Below are 23,137 nucleotides of genomic sequence, written 5' to 3' on the forward strand. Positions count from 1 at the left end.
TAAAAAATCTAGAGTGGCTTCTCAGTCTCTCACTCAATTACAAGCCTGTTTTGTTCCTCTTATGAATGACAACATTCTTCCATTTAGTTTATTTCTTTATTATTTATACTCTGACTATTGCATGTTACCTGCTTTAGGTAGGGAGCTCATGAGTTTTGTTTATCATTGTAGCACCAGGGCCTACCATGGGTCCTGGTATACAGCAGGTGCTTACTCAATAAATGTTTATTGAATGAGTGTCCAAATGAAATCCCTTTACCAATCATATTTTTTTAGGAGCTAACTCAATTTCAAAGATCCATGTGATCATATAAAGCAAATACTGAATAATGTCACAAACAAATACTGAGGTTGTAATTCTGAAGACAAAGCATTTTTCAAGAATCATTGAAAAAGTAGTATGTCAGGTAACAATTTGAAAATATCCGTTGTTATCACGGAATCATTATAGCTGCAAGAATTGGCATAAACTCATACTCCTTAATATAAATTTATAAGGAAAAATATCATTAGCCTAATTCCTCCCTCTTCTAAACTTCCCCCACTCCCATAGATCACCTACGGTATTAATATTTTACAGGACACAGTTTGGTAAATACTATTCTAGAAAACAGATGAATACTGTCTGTAAACTAGAGTAAATCAAATAGCATCACCTAGCAGCTTGTTAGAAACTCAGATAGTCAGGCCTCACCTTAGACCCACTGAAACAGCAAGTCTGAGGGTGGGGTCCAGCAATCTATGCTTTAACAAAGCTTCCTGGTGATTCTGATCCAGTTAAAGTTTGAGAACCACTGCCCTAAATTGATCTTCATTGTTACTTCCGATTTCTCAAGAATCATGTCCAACAGTCCAGTTGTCAGGACATATTCAACCTTAATTGTTCTAACTAACTTACCTCTCTTTGCACTGATTGGCAGTGAGGTAGTGCTTTTAACACTGTAGCCACTGTCCTTAAGAAACAACCAGAGTGATTTCTCTCACTCTTGAACCACTTTGAGTGAAATCTCCATCTTCTAAGGTTCAACACACATTACCTGCTTCCTGGATTACCTGTCTGTTCTCGGAATAATTAGGCTTTAGTGAGCTTATTACTACCATATTTTTGTTGTTGTTGTTGTTGTTTCCAATTGCTCATTCAAATAAAAACGCAGTTAACTTCTCACACTTACTTTCTCTGTTTTCCAAAGGTGTTATTTTTAAAAAAATAAAAATTCATGGCAGATTAGCCTGATCTATAGTTTTCTCTCACTATGCTTCCAAAGAATATATTTTTCTTAGGATACTCAGTCAAGCAAGGATTTTCTCACTCTCCCCCAAACTATTTTTCTTTCTATGGCTCAGTCTTTATCCTATAGAGGCAGAAATCTTCTGATTCACTTTTATGAGGATAACTTTAGACCTAGGGCATTCGGCTATACCAACTGCTCTTTGTCTTTTTTGGTATAAATCCAATTATCCAATCAGTCTCAAAGGGAACTAGTCCATCTTGATAGCAGATGTTATTCTTTCCAGTATGGAGTATCTAGCTCCTGGCCACATAGTGTTATAAACCATCACTTAAGGAAATGATGTTCAAGAGGGCAACAATTTTTTATTTCTATTAGTAATAAAAAGCTGTATTATGGGGCCAGCCCGGTTGTGTGGTGATTAAGTTTGTGCACCCCGTTTTGGTGGCCTGGGGTTCGCCAGGTCAAATTCCGGGCCCAGACCTATGCACTGCTTATCTAGCCATGCTGTGGCAAGCATCCCACAGATAAAATAGAGGAAGATGGGCATAGATGCTAGCTCAGGGCCTATCTTCCTCAGCAAAAAGAGGAGGATTGGCAGCGGATGTTAGCTCAGGGCTAATCTTCCTCAAAAAAAAAAAGCTGTATTATATGTAACAGTAACTATTATCATTACTGAGCACATTATATTCTAGAAACTAGGGCAAGTGATTTACATATATTGTTTCAGTTAATACTCATTAAAACCTTGACCTGCGAAGATACTTGACTTGACCAAGATCATACAATTAAAAAGTGTTAGAGCCAAATTTGAACTCCAGAATTCCAGATTTTAAGTATTATGCTAAACCCAGATTGTGGCAATTTTCCTTTGTCTAAAATCAGTGTCAGCCCCGTTGTCATGATGCTCACACCTTCTCTTCTGCCAAACGCACCCATATATTTTTTCCTGAACCAGTCTTGTTTAGGCCTAGGAAAGAATCTCTGTAGTTGCCATTATCAGAAGCAAAGAGAAACTAATACTTAGTAAGTACTTCCATGAGAGAGTCATTGTGTTCAAAATTTCATATGAGCAATTTCGTTTGAGCCCCATCAGCAATCTTGCTTGACGTGTATGGCTGCTGCTATTGAGAGGTTAAGTAACTTGCCCAAGATCACACAGCTAGTAGGTGGCAAAATGTGAGTAGATCTGTTTTATAAAGAGCTTGACTTTGATCCCAATCACCAGTGGTGGTCTACCATGACTCTTTTTTTTTGAGGAAGATTGGCCCTGAGCTAATATCTGTTGCCAATCTTCCTCTTGTTGCTTGAGGAAGATTGTTGCTGAGGTAACATCTGTGCCAGTCTTCCTCTACTTTATGTTGGGAGCCATCACAGCGTGGCGTGCAAGTGATGCTAGGTCTGTGCCCAGGATCCGAAACTGCGAACCCTGGGCCGCCAAAGCCAAGTGGCTGAACTTAACCACTAAAACACCTGGCTGGCCCCCTACCATGAATCATTTTTGTGCTTAAGTTATTTACCAGCATCCTCGACTCTCCAAAGATGCATTCCTTGCAGCCATTATGGTTTTTCTCCTTTTCACTCTTTTGGCTAAGTTCCCTCTTTTTAACAGCTCACTTCATTCCTAAAAACCAATCAGATGATGGACTATAAAACATTACAAAGGCTGAAAGCTTTTGTTCCCTGCACTGCCTGTCATAACAGTGCCTGGGGGTGATGTATCTTTGAAGAAACAAGGTTCCCAGTAAGTAATTGGGGTTTCTTTCTGCCTGTAAGTAAGCATCACTTTCTGGTTTTATTGTTCTTTTGTCTACATTTTTTGTGGAGATGCATTATCTCACTGAAAATTTAAGATGCTTGTAAAAACATGATATATCATATCTGTATTTACTCTTTAATTATTGTACCTACCTTGCCTGTAAAATTGGTAATTATTTTTTCACACTTATTTACTTCATACCTACTAGGTCCTGTTACAGAAGTAAAAACTGACATATATGTCACAAGCTTTGGACCTGTTTCTGATGTTGAAATGGTAGGTATTTGGAAAATTTAATGTACCTTTTGAGGTTTTGAAGAAAACATGCAGAAAAGAGGGCAATTAATATTTATTTTGTTGTCAATCACACAAAGCTAGAAAGTCAAAGAACAGCTTAATTAGACTCAGAAATTCATGAAGAGTAAGATATTGAATTTGCATTTCAGCTCTAATATTTGAGTACTTTTTGGTTTCGAGTCATTCTCCATAAGGAAAAGAACTTGCCTATCATTAATCCCCATGGCACAACCTTGCATGCAGTATTTTTTTTCCCCCAGAAAATTATTGAAGAGGAGAAAATTAGACAGTGTAATTAGTTTTGGTATGGAGCTACATTGTTGCCCTAATTGCATTTAGAATTTCATATTGGCCCAACTGCTCACTCTTTCGCCAACCTGCCCCTTCTCTCCCTCCCTCACTCTCATGCTTAAAGAGCGTAGAAGACAAAGCATTGGTCAGGATGAATTCATCCATTCAGTTGTGCTCTCTAATATAAATATTTGTAGTTTACAGGTCAAAGAACCTGCTTTACTTTTTTGCTTGACCCTAGGCTCCTAGGCTAATTTCAGTAAATTTTATGAACATAAGATTTCTCATTTACATATTTTGCTTTGTCTTAAAGAGATGCTTACAATTTTATGATTTATTATGCAATGATATTTGTTGCACATTAACTAATTTTGCTACTTGGTGTAAAATAAAGTACAACTGTCATTACCTAGTGCTGGCAGTTTTATTGAATTATATTAATTATTCTTGAATAATTCTATGTATGTTAATTTATTTATCTAAAAAAATGTAGAAGATTAAGGTATCAAGATGGACATAACATGCTTTAATTGTTGAGAATCTTTTTGCTCCATTGACTTAAGAAAATTTCTTTTCCTATTAACTTTGTTTTTATTTGGATAGTCTTTTTTATGAATGGGAAAGAGACTAGAATCTAATGTATTTTTTCTGCATACTTATGTATAGGCATCTGAGATTTGAATATGTCACAAACTAATTTTCCTAGGAATACACAATGGATGTGTTCTTCAGACAGACATGGATTGACAAAAGACTAAAATATGATGGCCCCATTGAAATTTTGAGATTGAACAATATGATGGTAACAAAAGTATGGACCCCTGATACGTTCTTCAGGAATGGAAAGAAATCTGTCTCCCATAATATGACAGCTCCAAATAAGCTTTTTAGAATTATGAGAAATGGCACTATCTTATACACAATGAGGTAGTCATTTTTTTCTTTTTCCTTCTTCCCTTTATCTTATTTTCCTTTCTTTTTTCTTTCCTTCCTCTCTTTTTTCCTTCCTTCTTTCTCATTGTAGAGATCTATAAAATTATTTTTTAAGAAAGAGTTGATTTTATTTAATTGCATTTTTCCGTCATAGACTCACCATAAGTGCGGAGTGTCCCATGAGATTGGTGGATTTCCCCATGGATGGTCATGCATGCCCTTTGAAATTTGGGAGTTGTAAGTTACAGTAAAAATGCTGTTAGAATTTGTGATTACGTTATGCAAGCTGATATTTATATGTGTGTGTGATTTTCCGTAATTCCACATTTAATTCATTGTCCATGACAACAACTATCCAAGGTTTGATTTTTAGGAGACCGTTTATTAGCTAATAGGTTTAAATAAAGAAGTAAAAACAACCCCCTTTACCTCAAAAAACAAAAACTTATTTCTACAGATAGCCTAGGTAGACTGACTTATAATTAGTAGGTTGGTGGTAAATGATGAAATTTAGGGACCTCTGAACTCCATATCTTGGTGGTGTAACATAGAAAGCATAGATGACTTTTTTGTTTTTGTAACTTAACAGTTTCTTTTATCAGCAGTCTTTTATGGCAAACTTGAAAAAAGGCCAAAGAAGTTCAGGGCTTGACACGGGTTAAAATAACGTAAACAGCACTCTTAGTATAAAAGTGGCTGAAATATGGTACAAGCATAACAGGAGGTGTGGTCTAACATATAGACAGGGCCAAATAGTATAGTGCCTTATAGACCACATGAAAGAGTTTGAATTCTATTCTAAATGCTTTAGGAAGGCTTTGGAAGGTTTTACTAAGTGGCGTGGCTTTCTTTGACATTTCACCTTTCACTTCAGCTTTTCTATGGAGAATGGATTGTAGAGAGGCTAGAGTAGGAGCAGAGAAGAGTTGGAGGCTGTTGTTTTAGTAGAATCAAAGATAGCAATGGCTTAGACTAGGCTGGTACTAGAAGAGAAGGTGTGAGATAGAACGATTGGGGATATTTTGTGGAGTTGAAGGCAAGAGGATGAAATGAATGGGTAAGAAAGAATATGGGATTCCTTTCCCTCAAGCCCCCTTCTCTGAGATGGCAGCAAAATGTGATTGCCTCTTCTAAAGCCGGCCTCAAATATTTGATTCAATCAGAATCTGCCAAAAATAGATGCTGGCTTTTACTATTGCTTCAGATTCTTAGTTGCAGTGATTGTGAAACTGTTGCCTGCCGTTATCATTGCTCATTGCTTAGCTTAGTGAGAATCGGCAGTCATGATTCTTTTTATAACCCCTAGTAATCACAGTATTCAGTGAGCTAACTTGAAGCTAGAGAGAGTCATTTGCTCCTTGACCAATGACTTAATGAGAGAAGATAAAACCAGAAAAATACATAGACGGAAAGGGTGATCTAACTAGGGCCAGAATTGAAATCCGTTTGTGCTATAATAATTTAAATCTCACCCAAGCTAGTTCTAATCTAGGGGAAGTCCTCTCCCAGTCATGCCCCTCTAGTTCTCAGGGGAAGCACTTGGTAGGTGCTCAAAGTTTGTATATAATAAAGAAATCACTTTTTGGAAGCTGATGTTTTTGAGTGGGAAATTAAAAAGAGAGGTATATCATACTTAGTAAATAATCCTTAATTATTCCAGAAAGAGAAGAATACCATTTAACTATGTTTACAATTCATAGGAATGAGAAGAACCAGGAAAGAAAAAGATTGTTCCAACAGGTGGGGTAGCCAAGAGAAGGATATTTAATTGAAAATATCATGGACAGGAATATAGCATTCAGGACTTTAAATGAATGATTAAGCATGAATACACTTCAGGAGATAAGCGTTGACACATAGCTATATACGGCTCAATGACAACACAAGCCTCTTTTTTGTTTTGCAAACTCATTTGTAAAGATAGTCTCTCTAGGTATGAACTCCTTTTGTAGAATTAAAAAATTCCACCAAGGACCTACTGTGCTCTGGCCATTTTAGGAAGGTATGTGGAGGGTAGCACACAATTCTTCTTGGTTCTTTTGAATTTATTTGTGTGTAAGCCAAGCTATCTGTTCTGGGTAGACTGGTAAGCAAGCAGCTGGTCTCCATTTGCACTGCACATCGAATAAAAGAAAATGGGCTTAAATTGTTGCTGGGAGGGATTTGTTGAAGATGGAAAGGAAAATGCCCTGACTGTAAGAGTTTAAAGGTAGTGGAACTGGTTGGGTTATTATATTCCCTGGAGAGCTTCACAAACAGCATAGCCAGTTGTCACTGCAGAATGCTTCCCAAACAGCATGGGTATTGCCCAGAGGCAGAGTCTGGAATAGGTGACCCCTGGAGAGTTCTCTCAACAGTAGGGTTTGTTTTTGTTGTTGTTGTTGTTGTTGTATTATGGGCAGCATCTGGTATGTTTCTAATTGGCAGAGCTGCATTAGGATGGGAGAAGCCAGTATTGGTCAAGCACTGGAAGCGAATTAGAATGGAAAGAAGCAGCAGTTTGACAGTACTTTTTTGCGGTTTATTATTTCTACTTTTCAACTGCTTATCTTATTACTATGGAAACATATCCAAGTGCATTGATGCATACATGGCATTTTAGTCATTTTAGTTGCCTTCGTTTTAGTTTATCCTCCTCCAATCCTTTGGCATAAAATCAAGATATATACCCAATTGCAAGGCTGTTTATTTAATCTCTACCATTTTCTAAATCCCAAACATGTTTGATAAATCATAATGATTATTGTTTTCATTTATTCCATCTTTCCTGAACATGTGTAATGTTCTTAATTGTTGACCATCAATGCTGATGCAAAAGGAGCACTGACTCTAACCACGTTCTGTGCTCTCATTCAGATGCATACCCGAAGAGTGAGATGATTTATACCTGGACGAAAGGTCCTGAGAAATCAGTAGAAGTTCCAAAGGAGTCTTCCAGCTTAGTTCAATATGACTTGATTGGGCAAACCGTATCAAGTGAAACTATCAAATCCATTACGGGTGAGATGTTTAACAATTAAACTCAATATGCTACTTGGCATTAGCAATGGAGTTTTGTCCTCCCTTTTTCATTGAAATATCTAGTGTTCTCAGGGGACAACAAAAACTTTCCAGAAAGAGGCTTGATGTATAACTTATAGTTAAGAATTTCTTTATTTTTGGGTATAATCTTATTTTGGTTTAAAATAAATTCTGAGTTGATGAGACATGAAAAGTGAGTTGGTTTTCTTATTCATAACAAAAGTCAATAATCAAATATATTAAAACTATTTTGAACAGAATTCTGAGGCAAGAAGTCTGACCATTGAACACTGGACTTTCCCTTTTTCTTTTTTTTGGTGTTTTCCCAAAATCATTTTTATTTTGCCCAATTAATGTGGTGCAACTATATTTTCAAAAGTAAGAGCAAAATATAAAGCTTAATTACAAAATATATTCAGAGTATACATTAAAGCTGTCACACAAGAAGATGGATATTATTGACCATTCTTGGTCTGTATTTGCTTTTGGAGTATGAATGAAAGAATCATAGAATTTAGTTTTTATCATATTTATTGGGGAAAATTGGCTGATTATTGCTTGTTCTAAAAGTATTCCTTACTCATATATTTTTTGAAAACATTCGTTTTCCAGCCTGAAAGTGGGATTAATATCACATTTTGGGAGGATTTGAGGCTTCTGAATCTTGGACTTCACAGTCTGAGAATAAAGCTACTGCTTTCAAGTAACTTTCTTAATATCTTCCTTTCAGATGTAACATTAAAAATATTCATTAACAGGTACCAGAAATTTTATGGTTTGTTTGCTTATTAGCTTTTAGGTTTTTGTTTAAATGCCAATAAAACTTGCTTGAAAGCAGGGATGTTCTATGTGGCTCTACGTTATGTGTGTCTCTTTGTATTTTTCTTCACATACATAACATTTAGAAATACAGCTCTTCCCTAAAACTAAGACAGTAAGGCAGCCTCTCCCTAAGCATATATACACATTTAATGTATATGTGTATTTCAATTCTTTCTAAAGTTAAGCTATATATTTTCATATGTCTGTGTCTATGTGTGTGTGTGTGTGTGTGTGTATGTATTTCCATTTTTTCCTACTGATTTTCCACAAAAGTTTAAGTCTAAATTCTGCTCTTGAAAAATATTGAGAATGAAGGTTAATTGCTTTAGCAGTGTTAGACCTTTATTGATTGATTTGATTTGATTTTTTTTGGTGAGGAAGACTGGCCTTGAGCTAACATCTGTTGCCACTCTTCCTCTTCTTTGGCTTGAGGAAGATTGTCCCTGAGCTAACATCTGTGCCATTCTTCCTCTATTTTGTGTGTGGGACGCCACAGCATGGCTTGATGGGCGGTGTGTAGGTCCGCTCAGGGGATCTGAACCCGTTAACCCCAGGCCACCAAACAGAGCTAGCAAACTTAACCATGATGCCCCTGGGCTGACCCCAGTATCAGATCTTTAAAATAGAAAGCACTGCAAGAATTTTTAAAAATTATAGTCCAATATATTAAATTGTTTAACCACTACGTAGAACAAAAGTGTTTTTCTGTGCAATGATGTTCAATATCATTTCCCCCTACTTAGGAACTACATATTTCTCGATGTTTGTGTTGTTATCCACAACAGATAATTTCTTTGCCTAGAATACTGTTTGTTAGTCTGAAATATGACTATGAAGCCATTGGATAATTGCTGCAGAACCAATAATACATTTTCCTCATGTTTTATTTGTAGGTGAATATATTGTTATGACGGTTTACTTCCACCTCAGACGGAAGATGGGTTATTTTATGATTCAGACGTACATTCCATGCATTATGACAGTGATTCTTTCTCAAGTTTCATTCTGGATAAATAAGGAATCAGTTCCAGCTAGGACTGTATTTGGTAATTGCAATTCATTTCTTGGGTATTTTTGTCCACATTACCTTTTGATCATGATTCGTGGGAATAGCCTTAGATATCATTTCTAAGAAAATATTAAGCTGTAATATATCAGGCTGTACTGAGTAAAGAATCATACAAACTTTCATTTTTATCTACCCTATACAAAGTAATAAGGCTTGAAAGGATGTGGGCAGTCCATTCTTTGGGGCCCCATCAGACTTCCCCTGTCGAGACCAGACAGGTGAAGATCAAGCATGAATCTGGATCTAATTTCACTTTTGGTAATATTCTTGGGCTCCTAGCTTAATGCTGTGTAATTGAATTAAAATAATAATCAAGGTGTTAAAATGAAATGCACTGGGTGCTTAAAATAAAACAAATAAAAGTCATGGTTGACTGAATAAGAAAGCCTTACAATAATTTTCCTTTTAATGAAGAGGAACACAATGCAAATAGTTTAGCTGCATTGAATTGGAAGGTATTATATGCTTAGTTTATTAGCTCATTGTTATATTCTATCTGCATCTTTTTTCTGAACACATTTTATTCTTTTTGTTTTTATAGGGGCTTCCTATATATCTTATTCTAAACTATAGGAAGTCCAGAAGACATGAGTTTTAAATTTTTATAGATGTTAATAAGTGTTTTACGTATCAGTCATGCTTTTAAATAAAATTAGTTATAATGATGTTTATTTAATTCAATATAGTTCTGTATTCTTTTTCTATTGATTGTGAGCAGAAAAAGCATTCAGTAGTGGGATAAGAATGAAAATGATCAGAATTGCTCTGAAATGGAGATATAGTCCTCACAAGAGATGCTAATCTCCCTTTTCTTTTTCTATGTGATGGGATCAAAGCTGTGGTATAATATCCTTGTCACATGGTAGCTGAAGGGATGCTGGAGCCAAGGAGCTGGGGAGAGTGGGAACTTCTTATCCCACCTCCCTCTCCATTCAGAGAACTGCTGATAAGGGCATCTTAGTGTTGTCAGCGGACCTGAATGTGGGGATATTTTTGCATAGACCTCCCCCTCCCACCCCTTTAATCCTAGGTTCACTCAAGAAGGTATTGGAATCCTACTGGGGAAACTGTTATGGAAGGGTCAATGCTGGGGGCAGGATGTGACCTCAGAAAGGTGGCGAGCAGGTATAACGGTGCTATCCACTTCATAAAGTTGTGAGGGTTCAATTAAAGAATAACTGCCCATTGCAAGTGTTGAATAAATTTTAGCTATTAAAAATAAGTGTGAAAAAGAAGGAGAGAAAACAGCAAATCTAAGCTTTGGACTCCAATAGGTCAGGGTTTAAAACCCAAATCTGCCACTAATTTTCTCCACCCATAAGATTATGATAACACATGTCTCCTTCATAGACTAGTGAGGATTTAGTTATGCACAGTACTCATTACAGAGTATGTGGAGGACTTTGTACATATTAGTTACTCTCTCCCATATACTCTATCATCTCAGGGAGATCTATTTTTTTCTGACTTGATTTCCTTGATTTTTAATTGTTTTTGAAAGAAAACATATATCTTTCTGTTATGGAATACCGGACACTGTGCTAAATTCTTGATACTCATTATCTCATTTAGTGCTGACACTAACCTTGAGTCTACTCATCATGTTCAAGGGCAGCCTGACTGGGCAGGAAGTATCTGCTGAGGCTAAGTGCCAGACCAAAGTCCCTTAAATTTTCCCAGTACAAATAATATTAGTATTTCAGGAACTATCATCGTTTAAAATAGTAGCCACTTGTCCACATATTATCATATTCTTTTCTATGGTCCTGAAGAATCTAGAACAGAAAATACTGACCCATCAATGATGCCTTTCATGAAGAGATGATAGTGTCATAGCACAGACTCTGGAGTGAGCTAGCCTAGGTTGTCACCCCGAAGTCTACCACTTATTAGCTGTGAACCTTCAATGAGTTACTTCTGCCTGTTTCCTCACGTGTTACAACAGGATGAATGGTTGTACCTAGCTCATAGGTTGCTGTGAGCGTTAAGGGAGTTAATTTGAATAAACCACTTGGAAAAATGCCTATCACGTGGTAAATCCTATTTGTGTCATTTATTATTATGACGGTCCATGCTGCCATCTACCTCATTTGAGAATCACTACTTGGTATTATAATGGGAAGTCCTCTGTATTTTATAGTTATTGTGATTGGTTGATAAGCTTTGAACACTTTCTTTGTTGATTGCAAACTGATAGCCACTGTTCTGTCTCTCTTATCCCCAAATAATAGAAATTTCTAGAATATCCAGAGGGATAGCATTGATTACAGCTGTACCCAAACAATATTTCCTATCCAAATAAGACACTGAAAGGAAATTAAGTAGCATATAGTGAGGATACTGGTAATACTAGTACTAATGATGATAAGATTTGCTGTATGCTTTTGGGGTCATCTTATTTAATCTTCATAATAAGTCAGCATGGTATGCATTATTAATTTTTTATGGATGAGGAAATAGACTCAATGAGATTAATAAACTTGTATAAAATCACCTGTTTAAGTGATGGACCCAAGATAATTTCTGTCTAACTTTGAGAACTCTGCCATTTAACAGATGGACCAAGAAAATTTCTAACTTTGAGAACTCTGCCTTTTATCTTCACAGGGGGCATGGGGATGTGGGGGCTTGTGGAGAATTCCAGAGCTGCTGAGTGAGATTGTATGGATGTGTGCTGAAGGTATTCTGTGGGTAGCTTTTCCCATTTGCCTCTGTCTTGTGCTCATGTGCCAAGATGTTGGTTTTGATTGACAAGGGAAATTATGCCCAATAATTAAGTCTTCAAAGACCTAAGATGTGTCAGAATGGTAATTACTAAACTGTTCATTGAGACTCTAGGATGATATTTTCCTAAGGAAGTTAAGTTTTAAGCATTTGAGGAGCATTAGAAATCAATTTCCTATGAGATTTCGGTAAAAAGTTAATTCTGGGCTGGTATTTATCTTCTATAATTCTCATTTCCCTCTTCACTCAAGGAGAGAATTTGCTGGGTCAGGGATGTTTCTAGAGATCATGCAAAAATAAAACCAAAAAAAAAAAATCAGTGTAAATATGAGAAGTAGAGTGTGCTAAATTCTTTCCAAGGTGGTATGCCTTTAAGTTTTCTAATTATTCCAGTATAGTAAAACATTAAACCTGAGTAAATGCCAGCTGGCATATCTATATCATTACTAGTTCATCTTTTAGGAGTGGCCAGCCAAAAATTCACTCTTGTGTACAGTCTTAGCCTACTCTTACACATCCTCTCCCAGCTCCTGGGCCAGCCAATATGGTGCATTTTCAGCTTCTAAAAACAGGGACTGGCATCAATACTTGAATGTGTCAGAAAAAATTCTATGGTTATTGAAATGTTTTCAGGGTAGATGCCAGCTAAGCCATTTACCACAGATGCACCGTCTTCCTAGATGCAGCGGAAGCCTGGCCTCTTATCTGAACGGTTGGCTTCTGTTTGCTGTTCTTTTGGTGTTTAAGTAAATGCTCCAGCTAAAAGCAGGTATGATAAGCACATCCTTTTCATGCTAGTGCTTTCTTTAAATTTGGACTCCAGGCAGAGAGAGTTTTTTAATGTCTAAAGGGATGACGACTTCAAACGCTTAGCCAATGGTTCATGCCAGTTACTTTCCTAATTTTGCCAACAGTCATAAAATAAGAACCATAATAACTGAAGGGCTATTCTACAAACTTTAAAATCAAGTAGACTCAAAACAATGAAAGAGAAATGGAAAGTGGCCACATATCTAGCCTTTTTTGCAATGATGTCCATAACGTCGTTTAACGTCTTCATGAACCTGGTGATCTACCCTCTCTAACAATCAGAAATTAATTTTTGGACTTATGGCTCAGCAATTGCATTAATATACTGTTTACTTGGCATCAATAAGGGAATTTATTTGCATGAAAGCAGGAGAAAATGAAGACTGCTACTTCTTGTCCTCAGGAGAATTTGTTCTATTATAAAAAAAAAAAGTGCTCAAAGCAACATGGAGAATCCTAAATGGCTTATATTTGAGTTTGAAGTTTCTTTCTGGTTATCACATTATGGTCTTTGTAGAATTTTGTGAATTCTTCTCAGAGTAGTATTCTCTTTTAGACTTCACTGTTCATATTTTATTTCCAGGTGCTTTCAGACTAATTTCTATAATATTATAGGAAATATCTCTAAGAAGCTTGTGGAACATTTTTGAATTCTTAATAGGCCATTAAGGTTAAATTGTTATGAAAAAACAAAAAAATTTTGATTTATCTTTAAACTTTGTAGCTAAAATTTTTCAAAATTAATTTAAGGTTTGTTCATACAGCTCAGAGCCAGCATGGGAACGGTGCCATTTTTCTGAGTTTTACAATAGAGGCCTGAAAATTCTAAAGTCTCTTTCTGAAACAAAGTACAATGAAATCACAATACTTAGTGCATTTTCATAGATAGTTAGATATCTATGTATTTGACTGAATACATTTTAAAATCTATTTTAGACTAATATAAATGTCAAAAATATCACGAATTTTTTTCTTAGGGAGTACAACCAAGTCCTCAATTTTCTTTCTCTGTGTAGTCTATGGAATGTTTTTAAAAGATCTATAGCTCATGTATTGCACAGTTGGTCTAATTTTTCATGTTCTAGACATTGACAATTCAGTAGGCACTGGAGAGAAAATGGATTAATGAGGAGCTGAAAAAGTGAGTTTATATGTACTGTGCATTTATCGTGTGCCTGACACTATGTGAAATATTATGGTAAATCCTGAAGTAATGTTAGACTCTTCTGCCCTCAAGGAGGTTATGCTCAGTCAAGTTGAGGAAACAAGTCTTGCATACAGGGAACAATACAAGGCAGAATAGAATTCAATGCTGAGTTGAGGAGACAATATCATTTCTCCCTAAATCAAAATATTATGCTTCTTTTATTGTTCCATAGGGCTCACTATCTCTTCAGTTTAACATATATTATTTGACTTTCAGCCAGGGATTGGCATGGATTGGAGTATATAGTTTGGACACCTTCATCATCGTCATCGTCATCATTGTTATCCCCAAACACGTGGGTGGGTCAGTTCAGGAGCTATCCTAGGCAACACATAGAATGAGTTTAAATGGATATAGTAAATCCCCACAGAAATTTCCAAGATTAGCTAGATAACATGGATTAGATCTACAGATAGGAAAAGGTGCAGAAAGGGACACTTGGACAAATATTGGCATCCTTAAATAATGCATATCTCTATAGTTCTGGTGGCAAGTGGAATTTTTCAAGTGAGAATGGGAACTAACCTTTTTCTAGGCTGAGGAGAAGGCTTCCCTGGAGACGATATGCTTCAGAAGCCTGCTGATGAAAGAGAAGTGACTCTATTCTTGTTGCAAATATTTTCCTGCTGACCATAAACTGATGGGTAATAGATGTCCAATATTTTTAAAGCCAAATTGCTCTAGAAATCTATGGAATATACCTTTATCGTTTTATATAAACTAAGCTCTTTCATAACAGGTAATTTATTATTTTAATTGAATAGGTAATATTCAGTTAAAGATTATAAGTATCTATAATCTTTACAGCAAACCCAATAGGTAGATATCAAAACAAGTCCAGTGAGTTTTCCTAACTAAGCCCAAATCACACTGAGCCAATGATTTGAAGAGCCAGGATTTGAATCATATCTTTCTCTCACTCCAAAGCCTATGCTAGTTTCACTGAACCATTAGGATTCAAATCTTCCATCACAGATGGTTTGATTTGAGTTACTGCAAACTTTGTTACCTGCACCCCACCAAATACCTAAGTCTTTTTGTTTGTTTATGTTTTGCATAGAAGTAATGGTAAAGTATTTTGTCTCTTTTGCTTTAAAGGAATAACCACAGTCCTCACCATGACCACACTGAGCATCAGTGCACGACATTCTTTGCCCAAAGTGTCTTACGCTACTGCCATGGACTGGTTCATAGCTGTCTGCTTTGCTTTTGTATTTTCGGCCCTTATTGAGTTTGCTGCTGTCAACTATTTTACCAATATTCAAATGGAAAAAGCCAAAAAGAAGACGTCGAAAGCTCTCCAGGAAATTCCAGCTGTTCCAGTGCTGAGAGAAAAGCATCCTGAAGTACCTTTGCAGGTATTTGACTTAATCTCCTTCAGTTTAAGATTTCAGCTTTTTTCTTGGTCAAATTTGCATCACCAGGGGAAAAACCGAAAACCTAAAAATCCCAATGACAATTTGAAAGTCAATTTAAAAATCCAGGAAATTATAAAATGATAATTATGAATTTAAACTTTAAAACCATGATTAATCACTTAGAAATTAAGTAGCTCAGGGGACTGGCCCCGTGGCCGAGTGGTTAAGTTCGCGTGCTCCGCTGCAGGCGGCCCAGTGTTTCGTTGGTTCGAATCCTGGGTGCGGACATGGCACTGCTCATCAAACCACGCTGAGGCAGCGTCCCACATACCACAACTAGATGGACCCACAACGAAGAATATACAACTATGTACCGGGGGGCTTTGGGGAGAAAAAGGAAAAAAATAAAATCTTTAAAAAAAAAAAAAAATTAAGCAGCTCCGGATGAGCTAGATGTACATGGAACTAGTTGTTTGAAAGTTTTTTTCAGAATTAAACATTTTTGACAGAAAGGGGCAAAATCTTATGTGTACTATTAAGGGGAACCTGTGGATATCTTTGAGTGGGTTGGAAAGGCATTTTAGTAGAATTCAGTGAACAAAGTAAAGCAGCGGTTCTTAACATGGCCCCACATTAGAGTCACCCCATGAGGCTGGGTGCAGCCTGTGCTTCGATTTAAGACGAATAAAACCAATAAGTAAGAGGGCTCATAGTTGTAGTTGATGTACATCCAAAATTGAAAATTCTCATCCTAAGGGGCAGATCTAAAAGGATGTGAAAGCCTAATAAGAGCTACAGCAATTTACACTGGGCACATCTGTGATTTGATATTAAAAAAAAATTTTTAAGTGACTTTTTTCTCATGGACTCCCGTTGTTCAAAAATAACAGATCTTCATGTCAACAGGTCCTCTTCCCCCCTCCCCATCTCCCCAGATCTCTACTCTCTCTCCCTCACTCTTACTCTACTCAGCTTCTTTCTTGAATCAGCAGACAGGTGTCTGTGGTCACTTGTACACACCCTGATGGCTGGTGCCACAAATGGTGACCCAAAACTCTTTTTGTCTGCGTGTGCCCAAATCAAAGCATATATACATCATCAACTTTATTCTTCTAGGTGTTAACTCTTTCCCTTACTTAGTCATTCATTCAGTTTTTCACTCATTAAAAAATATGCATTTAATGCCAACTGTGTGCCAGACCCTATTTATGGTCTTGGAATCCACAGTATACAAAAATCCTCAGCAAATATCCTACCCTGTGGAGTTTACATTTAAACTTTAATTAATTAATTAATTTAATTAAGTGTAGGACGAGGAGAGGGAGACAGATGATTTAAAAAACAAATAAAAATAAACATAGTTTACTGTTCCCTTAAAAAAATCAAGCCTTTGATTTATTTATATATTTATTTTACTGTTTCTGTTTTCTAACTTTTGATTCATAATTTATTTTAACACCATCTTTCTACAGGTTAATTTTGTTACTCTTCTTCTAGCTACTTGAGTTTAATACTTACTAATTTATTTTCACTGTTTCTTATTTAATAATAAAATTTGCTTTATTGCGGTGAGATTTCTTTTGCATAAAGCTTAGGCCATAATTCATAACTTTTGATATATGAAATTATCATAATTATTTGTTAAATATTCCGCAATTATGTTCTGTTTCTCTCTATGGCTAAGACTTGTTTGGAAGATAATATTAAAAGTTCCAAATGTGATTTTGTTTGTTTATTTAGCTCTGCTGCTTATCTTTAGTTGTGTCATGCTGTGTTCAGGAATGTTACCTGTACAGATTTGAATGTGACTGATACTTTTATTCTGCCCTGAATTATGCTAAAAACTTATATGTGTTTGATAGCAGTTTGGAAGGAGTTGATTTTTAGTTATTAAATTAATTTTACTTAAAGGGTTATTGTTTCACCCTTTTAATGAGTCACTTGTTGTCTTCCTGATGTTTCAAATACCAAGAAAGATATGAAAAATTATCCCATTAATATTATGAGATTCTGTTAATATGTTTTGCATTTTAACTATTTTTGTTTTATACACTTTGATGCTGTGATATTCAACATGTAAAGAGTCATAACTGCTCTGTTTCAATATCAGTCTATGCATTTAATCATAAAATAGCCTTTTATTTTTTGTCCCATCTCCTACCTTTCCCTTGAATTCTATTTGGCCTGATTTTAATATTTTTCATATTCCTTCTTTCTTTTTGTTTTTGGTGAAGAAGATTTGCTCTGAGCTAACACCTGTTGCCAATCTTCCCCCTTATTTTTGGCTTGAGGAGGATTAGCCTGGAGCTAACATCTGTGCCAATCTTCCTCTGTTTTGTAAGTGGGTCACCGCCATGGCATGGCTTGACGAGCAGCATGTAGGTCCACACCCGGGATCTGAACTCAGGCTGCTGAAGCAGAGTGCACCGCACTTCACCACTATGCCATGGAGCTGGCCCCTATATTCTTTCTTAATATTAACTTTTGTAATATATCTTTATTGCTAAATTTTCCTTCTTTGTTCTTTTTTCATGTACTTTGGAAACTATATCACATTTTTATTTCACTAATGGTTAACTTTAACTTTTAAAACAACATGTTTCAACTTATGATTTTCTAATAATGTTGAAATTGTAAAATATATTGACTCTTTCATGTTGCTATTAACTCCCCCAACCCCAGGTTTGCTCAAGTCCAAAGATTCTGGATTTAGAGACATATTTTGTATATATGACTTTTTCTGTTTATAATGAGTTAATGGTATTCTCTTTTTATTTTTGCAAAATGATGAGACTCCTTGTGCTAGTATTACAATATTGTAAATACTTGAAAGTACCCCTTAACCAGAATACAAGTATTCTTCAGAATTTCAAAAGGTGAAAAGAAAACCAATAATCATCTATTTGCTCCTTGAAACATATCTCTTGACTATAGCAATTGCCATTGCTGGTAGATGCTTGGTTGAGCACATCCAATTGGTTAAGTCCACTCTGATTCAGAAACTCCTCTTGGCAGCATGGACCACATGCTGTGTGCTAATGGCAAAACCAAGCTCAAGAAGATGAAATTTGTGAAGGGCATAGAGTTAGGAAGGACTTTATAATAAATCTAGTCAAAATATGGATCATATGCTTTGTGTCCTCTACAATGTGTAACTATATATGTGTGATAATTTGGATCTCCACAGCAGTTTAGTTGACGAATATCTGTGTTCTAAAGACAGTGATGAATGAGTTGGCCCGCCCATCCTCCTGACTCTAGATTGCTGCCAGAGCGCAGCTGGCTTTGGAGTGTCAGTTGTGTCATTGAATGGCTTCAGGGTCAGGTTCAACTTTGAAGGTTGAGAACACATGAAAATTGAGGGAGAAAGAGAGAGACAGAAAGAAAAAGATACATAAGGAGAAAGCAATCAATAAGGGGAAAGAGTGTGTTAGGAGCAAAGTTTTAAAACATGTTACTGGAAAGAAATATTCTAAGAATCTTATAAGGTTTGGAGTTCCAGTAGAGATTCTAACCAGACAGCTGAATTTTGCTTATTCTAATATGTGTTTCAACTTGTATGGCTGTTTATTTATTTGAATGATATTGCTGTGTTTAAACTGTGTTTGGAATTGCCTTCAGAGTCTACATGACATTTGGTAACTCGATAGTCCTTTCGGTAAGCTCACTAGTGGTTTGTTTTGTTGTCACTATATGTGACCTATGGACTGTTAATGGCCTGGCAGAGGTTTATGGTGACATTTCTGTTCTTTGGGAATTGCAAGGCTTATGATTTATGGAATATTTATGAAGCAAGGAGAAAAGGTCGGTTGGAGAATCTAAGAGCAGTTATGGGCAGCTTCAGCATGTCTTTGGGCATCTCAGGAGGCAAAGCAGCTGTTTTGTTTCTACCTCAAAACTACCTTGATTCTGCCTTTGACATTGTCCTTCCAGTATTTGAATTGGGCTCCAATTTTGTGGTTCTATCCTTCCATACCCTTTCTACTTCTTAGAGTACCTACTCTCTCACTGATGCAAGGGATTTGGATTAATAAGATGATTTGGAAAATAACTATAAAATAAAAAGAGACTGTTTCTTTAAAAAATCGTGTTTTTAAAAAAGTCACTTGAAAATAGAGGCTATAGTCCTTGTTTGGTTGGAATGTATGCTCATTGCACCTTGTGAAAAAAATCCAATTATATAATGACTCTTGAACTCTTAAATTGTGTCAGGTACTATGTGATATGCTTTACATATATTACTTAATTTCAAGCTCACAATAACTATTTTTCAGATGAAGAAACTGAGGCTTGCAGTTGTTAAGTGCTAATTCAGGCTAATACAGCTAGAAAATGGTAAACACAATATTTAAATTAATTCAGCTATGTCTGAGTGCAATGTTTGTTCTCTTAAACTCTATTTTATAGTATTTAATTTATTATGTGTCTATAAAGGTAGCCATTAAAATATATATAGATATATAAAATATTATTTTATAATCAGCCCAATGCAGAGGTTTTTTATGAATAGAAAACAATAGCAAAATACTCTGAATGCTCTTTATGTGCCAGTAAGAAGAACTTCTACGGACATTTATATATAATTTAATTCTAACAATGTATAAAATATGTCCTGTTATTATCCATGTTTTATCAGTGAGGAAATTGATAGTTAAAGATCAAGTAATCTGCTGAAGGTCGTCTATCTGGTAAGTGGCAGTGCCGGACCAGTAAACCCTATATTTTTAAGCCTCAGGTCTTAATGACTGATTAGAAATGTTGGATGAGGGAAACAGAGGAGGAGATGAATGATAGCGGCATCATTCACTAGGATAGGGAAGAGCAATGAAGCACGTTTAATAAAGAAGTTAATTAGTTCAAGTTTAGTTAGGTGGAAATTTCCATAGCAGAACATTTTCCCCTATCCCACAATAATGATGACTTTCTTTTTTCAAAGTACAAGTGCATACTTCACTGCATACCTTTTCTCTCCCATCTACCTAATTCTGTTGTCTGTTTCCATTTCACTGTGACAGTTCTTCATGGACTTTTCAATTTTAAAGTGTTCGTTGATTCTTACAGGGATATTTGTAAAATTAAAGAGCTATTTGCTCAGCTTAGAGTCTTTAAGAAAAAAGATAATATAAAAAATGTATAAGTAATTCAAGATACACCTTGGATTCAATAATTCAAGTGTACTCATGAGAATCTCCCTTTTTACAGCCCATTCTTCAAAGTCAAGCTCCTAGCCTTATTTTCCATATTTGGCTCATTCTGACTGATCTCAAGGATCTCAAAGATATGGTCACAAGTATCCACATCTACAAATTGAGGGCAATAGTAGAACATACTGGAAAGGCTTATAGTGAGGATTAAATTACATCATGCATGTGAAGTACACAGTACAGTGCTTAGTGCCCAGTAAATAATAACTGTGATTATTATTATCCTTTATTTCTTTAAGCACCACCAACATTTAAAGTACACATTGCAGAATTTATCATTGATAATATCCTGAAGTATTTACCATAAACTGTTTCATATGTGACTGCTATATTTACCTAGCTAGATGGTAAGCTCCTTAATAAAATTGATGATGGCTTCATTCTATTTTCCCAGATAGCACATAGCACAGGGTTTAATAGTTAGAATTGTTTATTGGTGGATTATGATGAGCCAACTATAGGAACAGGACAATAAGAAATGTATCGCCTCTAAAAATCAATTATTTATCACCAATTTCAAAAAACATTTGTCTTTTATGTAAAATTCTTTCTCACCAGAGCAAATGTGAACATCAGGCAGATGTTAAGCAGTGAGTTAGAGCCAGGTCACTGTGAGCATCTAGAGCAGCAGAGAACTCATTCTTAGCATTCTGAGGCACAGTTGTCAGCAGTTGGACTTTGAGAGTGGGCAGCAACAGAGAACTGATGAGGTCTTGAAAACAAAGAGAGCAAAGCAAAAAATCTACAAGTGCAGCTATGCATTATAAGGAAAGTATAGTTTGTTGTCCTTTGGTCATTTTAGTCATATCAGTGGCTGTGAATGACATCAATGTTAAACACAATGATTCCCCAGGCCTTGGTAATATGCAAGCTTCATTCCATTCCAATAGGGTGTACAAACTAGGTCAGTTTCAGATTTTCGTTTCAATCATTCTCCAAATTCCTCTTAGAAATGATGTTCTTTAAATAGTTGAAGCTAAAATGCAAAAAAACCTTTTATTTTTCCACTTGTCCTTATTTCTTTCATTTCTTAACTTAGTTTAAAATCCCTTTCCTTGGCAGTTTGAAAAAGGACATGAAGCAGTACTGTCAGTTCACTTGACATTTAGGTGTGTCTGTGACAGTAGTTTAATGACATTCTTTAAATCTTATATAAGTCATACCTCCCCGAACCCATACCTTTTTTCAGTTCAGAATGTTCTTTAGTTAGTAGTGCTCTTTAGGCAATGAGTAATTGTTTAATTGCACAATTATTAAACTGTATGATTTAAATGTCAAGAATATCTGAATTATGTTTCATCTTCAGCCATATTTTTCATCTGTTAGATTTATTGTGTGTCTTGTGCAGGTTCCTGAGAAATTTACAGGTTGCTAACCCGTGAGAGCAATTCTAGTCATTTAACAAGTGTTTACCAGGCAACTAATATGCACCAGTCACCATGCAAGGCATTGAGGACTCAAAGACAAAACCTAGGAACTTAGTCTAGTGAAGGAGACAGGCTATTAATCTTGTGAGTGACTATATTTGGTATCTGGAAGTGTGGTCTGAGTCTTGATTAGAATAATCCAATCAGGCTTATCATAGTGCAAACTCAGTGTCAAATCTTCATTGCTGCCTTACACCTGTCTGATGCAATGCCGATCCACATATCCGATTATATACTGGGAACTTGTTATATTTATGGATATATTTATGGGACACTTATTAAGTATCAGTATTCTAGGAATACTGTGCTCACTCCCTTCATAGATATGAGGGTAGTGGAAAGGACAGACACTCAATGATTAATTTCAAATAATTAAATAATGAGAAATGTGCAAAATGCTGTCAAGGAGAGGTAGAGGGAATCGTGATAAATTGTATCAGAGAAAGTTAAACTGAGACTTCAAATTATTTCCTTGAAAAGCAAAAAGTGACAAGTTAAAGGATATCATTCAAAATGACAAAGGGAGGAGAAACAATCAATTTTAGTAGTTTATTGAAACAATATTGTGCATATTTTGGTAATTATTGATAATAACATCACATGGGAAGAAAATGCCAACATTAGCTTCATAATTGAAAATTTAGGCTCTGTCCTCTTCCAGAAGGGGAAACGTCATAATTTTAATGCCTCATTAAGAAGGCTACTTACATTAGCTATGGTTCAAGGAGGGAGTGGGGCATCTTACAAACCTCGTGTAATGTAGTGTGAGGTGTGTGTGTGGTACAGATATAGATTAACAGTAAATTTGTTCTTTTATTTGCATGTATTCTCTGTTTACAAATATCATAGCAAAGGAAGAAGGCATGAAGTCTATCTATTTAGTACATAGAATTTGGAGAGGTAGCATATCACCATCATCATCATCATCATTTATTGAGTGTCTGTGATGTGCCATATATATATAGTGCTAGTTGCTTTACATATGT

General features: G+C 35.8%; 1 protein-coding gene and 1 long non-coding RNA gene across 3 annotated transcripts in view; one reads left to right on the top strand and one right to left on the bottom strand.

The window, feature by feature from the left end:
• GABRA4 (gamma-aminobutyric acid type A receptor subunit alpha4) overlaps window positions 1-23,137 on the top strand; it is a 64,736-nt gene that overhangs the window by 12,308 nt on the left and 29,291 nt on the right. Inside the window, exons 3-8 of one of the 2 annotated variants that reach the window (XM_001495996.5) lie at window positions 3,197-3,264; window positions 4,283-4,503; window positions 4,664-4,746; window positions 7,366-7,509; window positions 9,246-9,398; window positions 15,261-15,520. In XM_001495996.5, coding sequence (XP_001496046.1) covers window positions 3,197-3,264; window positions 4,283-4,503; window positions 4,664-4,746; window positions 7,366-7,509; window positions 9,246-9,398; window positions 15,261-15,520 — 929 coding nt within the window. The remainder of the gene's footprint in view (window positions 1-3,196; window positions 3,265-4,282; window positions 4,504-4,663; window positions 4,747-7,365; window positions 7,510-9,245; window positions 9,399-15,260; window positions 15,521-23,137) is intronic. The other variant, XM_070262497.1, reaches the window with a different exon arrangement.
• The window catches only part of LOC111772913 (uncharacterized), a 48,887-nt gene continuing 46,886 nt past the window's right edge, over window positions 21,137-23,137 (bottom strand). The window contains exon 4 of the long non-coding RNA XR_011437140.1: window positions 21,137-21,436. This is a non-coding gene — a long non-coding RNA (uncharacterized lncRNA). The remainder of the gene's footprint in view (window positions 21,437-23,137) is intronic.

The sequence above is a fragment of the Equus caballus genome, chromosome 3 (assembly GCF_041296265.1).
Source record: "Equus caballus isolate H_3958 breed thoroughbred chromosome 3, TB-T2T, whole genome shotgun sequence".
NCBI lineage: Eukaryota > Metazoa > Chordata > Mammalia > Perissodactyla > Equidae > Equus > Equus caballus.